This window comes from Hemitrygon akajei, chromosome 2, assembly GCF_048418815.1.
Source record: "Hemitrygon akajei chromosome 2, sHemAka1.3, whole genome shotgun sequence".
NCBI classification, from domain to species: Eukaryota; Metazoa; Chordata; class Chondrichthyes; order Myliobatiformes; family Dasyatidae; genus Hemitrygon; species Hemitrygon akajei.
This window is the reverse complement of record NC_133125.1, coordinates 109,944,333-109,950,332: the sequence shown is the minus strand read 5'-3', so window position 1 is coordinate 109,950,332 and position 6,000 is coordinate 109,944,333. Positions and strand designations below refer to the sequence as shown.

General features: G+C 41.5%; 1 protein-coding gene across 1 annotated transcript in view; it reads right to left on the bottom strand.

The window, feature by feature from the left end:
• Positions 1-1,083: 1,083 nt before the first annotated feature.
• The window catches only part of dct (dopachrome tautomerase), a 61,132-nt gene continuing 56,215 nt past the window's right edge, over positions 1,084-6,000 (bottom strand). The window contains exon 8 of the mRNA XM_073027253.1: positions 1,084-1,764. Coding sequence (XP_072883354.1) covers positions 1,598-1,764 — 167 coding nt within the window. The 3' untranslated portion in view covers positions 1,084-1,597. The remainder of the gene's footprint in view (positions 1,765-6,000) is intronic.

Sequence of the window (6,000 nt, the reverse complement as noted above, 5' to 3'; positions counted from 1 at the left end):
CAAGCCCGAGTTCGGGAGACAACCCAGTGCTTGGACAATTTAAATGCCAGGCCAGATAGATCGGAAAGGCAGCGTGTGAGGACCAGAGGCAAGGGCCGAGCCGGTTCTGCTCTGCGATGCTTTACCCTGCTCTCCACGGTGCTGAGGCTGAGGCTGTGGCAGGCTTCGTGTCTGTGAGCTTCTCAATGATCTGCCTCTCAGAGACTGAGGCTATGGGCCCATTCCGCTGCTCCTGGATTCGGGTTTATGGCCTCAATTCTGTCCTGAATACTGATGCTTGCTTTATTGTTTGCATGATTTGATTGGATTTGCTTTTTTCTTCTCTCTGCGCATTGGATGTCGGTCTGTTTTTAAAATTGGGTTTTTTGGGTTTCTTGCTTTGTGGCTGCCTGTAGGCAAATGAATCTCAAGTTTGTATAATTTATACATACTTTGATAATATATGTACTTTGAACTTTGATGGCAGGAACAGGGTACTGAAGTGAGTGAATAACTATAAGTGTATGGCTACAGAATGCATTCCTCTTCTGTAGAAATCTGCCTGTGCATATCTGTAATACCTTGTAATAAAGAGTGGGAGAAAATAGGACATGATTTAATTAATCAACCAATTCCTTTGCAGTAGGGTGGTAACATAATTGTTAATTTAGGGTAACAGTGTGAGCGACTGTTAAGTAACTGCAGTTGGTGGCAAGGTAGAGCTGTCTCAGCACCTGCAACATGGTTCAGTCCTGACCTCCAGTGCTCTCTCTCTGGGGCATTATCATTTCCTTCCTGTGACTGCATGAGCTCTCTTACACACCCTAAAGAGGTGCAGTTTGGTAGATTAATTGCCTACTGTACATTACCCTTGGTGTAAAGGTGACAGGTAGGATCAGCAATGAGCTGATGGCAAAATGAATTAGAGGAGAAGTGGGTTTGCTTTATGAGCCTGTGCAGTCTTGATGAGCATTCTATGCTATGGACGGTAATACAAGTTATAATTCAGACCGGGTGACCAACATTCAAAGAAGCTTTTTCAGATCATTCCAGAACTGTTCCCTTGATTTAAAAAAAAATCAGTCTAATAATTAAGGGATAATATCTTCTATAGATATTTAATCTTAAAATACAGGCCATGAATTAGAAATGAAAAAGATTATGTTAACACTTCCTTCATACTGAAGCAAATTCTTGATTTTAAAGCACTTTAAAAATGAAATATCCAACCCATTTACAGATCAGTAAGACAAACCATCCTCTAAATCCCAGCAGTAAAGTGAAAGTTTCCAAGAATGCATTATCATTGATAGATTGTACAATAACCTAAGTATGTGTACAATAGACAGTAAATAGTATTACAGTCATATACATAAGACAATTTTATGTGACCATTATTGAAATTTTTTCTCATTATTTTGAGTAGATCATAATTGTTGAATCTAAAGATTATATAGCACAGCTTAGTTGTGAGTAATTAATTAGTAGTATTGCCAGCAGAAGGTAAGCTGAATGTTTAATAATGTTCTTGGTCATGCTTTAATACAGTGATTTTATATTGCACAGTGGGGGATAACAGAATATTAGCAATAATAGTTATATCAAGCATGAATTAAGTTTATTCAGTGTACATCCTGTTAGAAAACTTTGAACTTAGCAAATATTCAAAATCTTGATTTTTTCTTTGACATGGAATTATCAGCAACACTGCAGTCAAAAAGACAAGACCCACGAAGATTCCACCGAAGGCCACAGCAAGGATGGCACCCAAGCCAAACGGAGCTTCTGTGGAATGAATGAAACAGGTTAATGGTCATTTCAATAGCAATGATGATTGTAAAATCACTGGATTATTTATTAAATAGTCATTCCTTGGACAGGAACAGGTAAAGGTCAGGGTTCATGCTCATGTTATACCATATCCTAAATAGAGATAAGTTTAGGCCCTTGAGGCAAATAGTATCTGCTGCAGAATTCCCCATATGACACGGGTAGCGCTGATTACATTCAATGAAACCAGTCCTAAAGGCTCCCCACAAACAATGTGAAGTAGCAACTGTAATTTGTGACTGTCCAGCCATAGAAGCTTAGTCTCATCCTGACTTAACATCCAATTGTCCCTAGCCTTATTCTAATCTCTCAGTTTCAGCCCTGAACGACAATTAGCCTTCCTCCTTGCAGTCTGCAGAACACCAAGCAGTAGATCTCCCTTTGGATCAGCTGTTATACTGATCCTCAAATACCCTTTGTTTCAATCGTTGCCTTCAAACCACAGACAAAAATTGGATTCTTAAGACTAGCAGTGAAATAATAGCACCAAACACCCATCTTCATCCTGTCCGTTCACTTCTCTCACCAGTACCACTTTTATGTAAAACGTGGAAATCCAAAATCCCAAGAGAGTTGTAGAGTGGCACGATGGTGCCGGTTCTGGAGCTGCTGCCTCACTGCTCTCAGTGCTCCGGCTTTAACACCAACCTCCGATGCCATCTGTGTGGATGCTTGCACATTCTCTCTAAGACCCTTTCAGAGTCTGGGACGTGGTCAATTCCTGCCAGAATGCTCCCATAACTGCAGATGCAAGTGCCCTGGTTAGACAAAGGGGTGGAATAGCCCACTGAAGAATGAGTGGAAGCCTCGGGCAATGCCATCACAATGAGAGAAACTCAGCAGGTCAGCTAGCATCTATGGAGGGAAATGCACAGTTGGCATTTCAGGTCGAGACCATTCACCTGGACTGAAAGGGAGGAGAGATAACAGCATAAAAAATTGGAGGGAAGGGGTGGAGCAAGAGTTGGCAGGTGGATCCAGGTGAGGGGGCTGATAGGCAGGTGGGGAAAGGGGGAGAAGAGGAACGGCATTGGAATCTGAGAGGTCTGCTGGCTTATGGGACAGCCTTCAGGACCAGGGGTCTGAAGTACACCCCAGACAGCAGGGATGGCATTTTAATCTGCATGTGTCGTGAACACTGGAAGCTTGCAATAAAGTGATCAGCTGTAGGGGCTCCATGTGGAAGGGCCATGCCTCAGGGGCTAACTATCACTGTTAAATGTTGTATTAAAACCCCATGGAATATTTAAATTGAAAATGAAAACTGACAATATTTTGATGCTAAGCAATGGAATAACATTATTTGTTATGAAAATAATTAGGTGAACTTCCTGTATTTAAATATTTTGGGATTTTTTTAATGTCTGTGTGAGTCAGAAATAACAAGGAACATCAAGGATTCTATTGCGGAGTGTTCAGGAGACTCTCTTTTTGATTAAGGAATCCTAACCAGCACATCCAGACACTGTTTCCCTACAGTGCTGAACAAGATGATCCAGCTCATGCGCTTACAGAGGAATCTCCCCCTTGGAGTATTTTCCCCATCCTGTTCCTTCTGGTCACCATCACCATCTCTGCACAAAGAGATGCACTGCCAAAGATGGTGGGGGGATAGATAGAATTACTACATTTGAGAGGCAATTAGGCAGATACTTCAATAGGCAAGTCACAGAACAGGGTTCCCCACAGGGGCCAAATTATGTCAAGCATGCCAAGGCAAGGGCCAGAACATCCAGGGGTTTTTTTCATTGCGTCAGTAAGTTGTTTTATGCCCAGATGTTGTTGTTGCTGCTATCACCATTATTATTGTTATTATTATTATTATTATTATTATTAGTAGTAGTAGTAGTAGTAGTAGTAGTGGTGGTGGTAGTAATAATTTAGGCCTGGGATTCTCAAAGCCTGTGTTGTGGGTCACAAAAGGAAAAAATGCAGTCTTGAAACAAAAGAAGTCCAAAACCAACATTTAATTATGACTCTAGCTATCACAACTGTCAGCTGTCACATTGAGAACTTATCTGGGACTTAAAGTACTCTCTCTCTCTCTCTGTCTCTCTCTCTCTCTCTCTCTCTCTCTCTCTCTCTCTCTCTCTCTCTCTCTCTCTCTCTCTCTCTCTCTCTCTCTCTCTCTCTCTCTCTCTCCTCTCCCTCTCCCTCTCCCTCTCCCTCTCCCTCTCTCTCTCTCTCTCTCTCTCCCTCTCTCTCTCCCTCTCTCCCTCTCTCTCTCTCTCCCTCCCTTTTCTGCTGTTTCTGTTCTCTCATTTAATCTATTTGGATCCGGGAGCAGCATCTCATACACCCCTCATACAATCTCTTCTTCCTCCTGCTGTCTGGGAAAAGGCTCCGAAGCATTCAGGCTCTCACGACCAGACTATGTAACAGTTTCTTCCCCCCAAGCTATCAGACTCCTCAATACCTGAAGACTGGACTGACACCTTGCCCTGTTGTCCTGTTTATTATTTATTGTAATGCCTGCACTGTTTTTGTGCACTTTATGTAGTCCTGTGTAGGTCTGTAGTCTAGTGTAGCTTTCTCTGTGTTGTGTAACACCATGGTCCTGAAAAACATTGCCTCATTTTTACTACGCACTGTACCAGCAGTTATGGTCCAAATGACAATAAAAGTGACTTGACTTGTTCTTTTTAATTAAGCTATGTAGCTTTTGAAGTATGAAGTGTAGCTATAAATGAAATTATCAGTATTATTGTTGTTGTAATATTATTATACCGCAATAAGATTGACAAATGGACAAAAATAAATTGATTCACTCACCAATCAGTGAGAGAAATGTTAGTCGACAATGGCACCGTTCTTAATAGCTCCACAATCATTCTCTTGGTTCTCTCATCATGACTTAAAACTTCGCCAACAATATCAATTACACATGCTTTAATCAAATCGGCATCAGTGAATGGCTTCTTAGCTTTGGCAAGATTCCATGACACATGCAATGATGCAGCTGTTGCGCTCTTGTGCAGATGTTGACTTACAGATAGTAGAAACGGAGTGCTTGTATGATGTTATCATATTTGCAACTTTTTGTCTGCATTGATCTGATTTTGCAGGGTGGTTGGCATTAAAACTGGCAGCATGCAGAGTGTTGAAGTGCCGCTTTAGATTTTCTGATTTGCAGACAGTTACGGACTGCATGCATATTAAGCATTTTGGTTTAGTATTGGCCTGGTCCGGTAAAATAAAACAAAACATCAGTCCAGTCAGATTTGAACTGATGGTTTTCCTGGTTGACTTTGCACTTTTTCGCACAGGCCATGTTGTTCTTGGTTTAGGGTCCGTGACTTACTGCTGGTAACAATTCGCTTAGATGACAGATTCCGTTCTTAGATGACAGGTAGGTAGCTGGTGCGTGCCACTGTCTAGTCGAGGATCGTAGAGAGCGTGCAGTAGGCTGCATTCTCTATGGGGCCATAGGTCAAGTGTACGGTGTGGGATGAGGTTAAAATAAATTAGAGCAGCGCGTGCTTTATTTACATGTTATGACAGGTGCATTCACGTAAGTGCCAATGGGTCGGCTCGGTCCAGACATTTGCTTCTCGCGGTCCGGACCTGGCCTGCAGTCCGCCTATTGGGGTTGTCTGTCATAGAAGAATATTATTCCAGTTTGTGAAAATGGTATTTGTGTAGATGGGCAAAAGCTGTGGTAGATGAAACTGTCCATTTCTGCATTATCTGATTCTATACTCCATAGAATAAATTGTTTTAGCAAAGGTATTAGCGAAGTTATGAAATACAAATGAGGTTACTACCAGCCTCCAATCTGGTTGGGTTTATCACTTGAGCATTGTCTACCTCCATGACTTTGGTTGCAGTAATACTCAGTTGGAGTGGTTAAAGTGAGCATAAGTGTTGGAAGTCATAGAGATCTTCTTCAAGCCAGTATTATTGGCTAAGGATGTCTGACAAAACAAAAGTGAAGGAGTTGTGCAAGTTCCCAGAAAGTATGCCATGGATGATGAAAAAATATATAGTCTTGATCTAAAACTACCTCAACATTGAGGGAAAAGAAGCCCCTTTCTCTGGATGAAGATCTCAAGGTTTTTGAGGGGGGTTCAAATGATCATGTGAATTCCCCAGATCTTTGGAAAAATGGGAATGCTGAAAGTTCCAAGGCTACCTTTTCCTCAATTATATCAAAATATGTACAGCAGCTCTTCTGAGTAAAGAGATATTAAA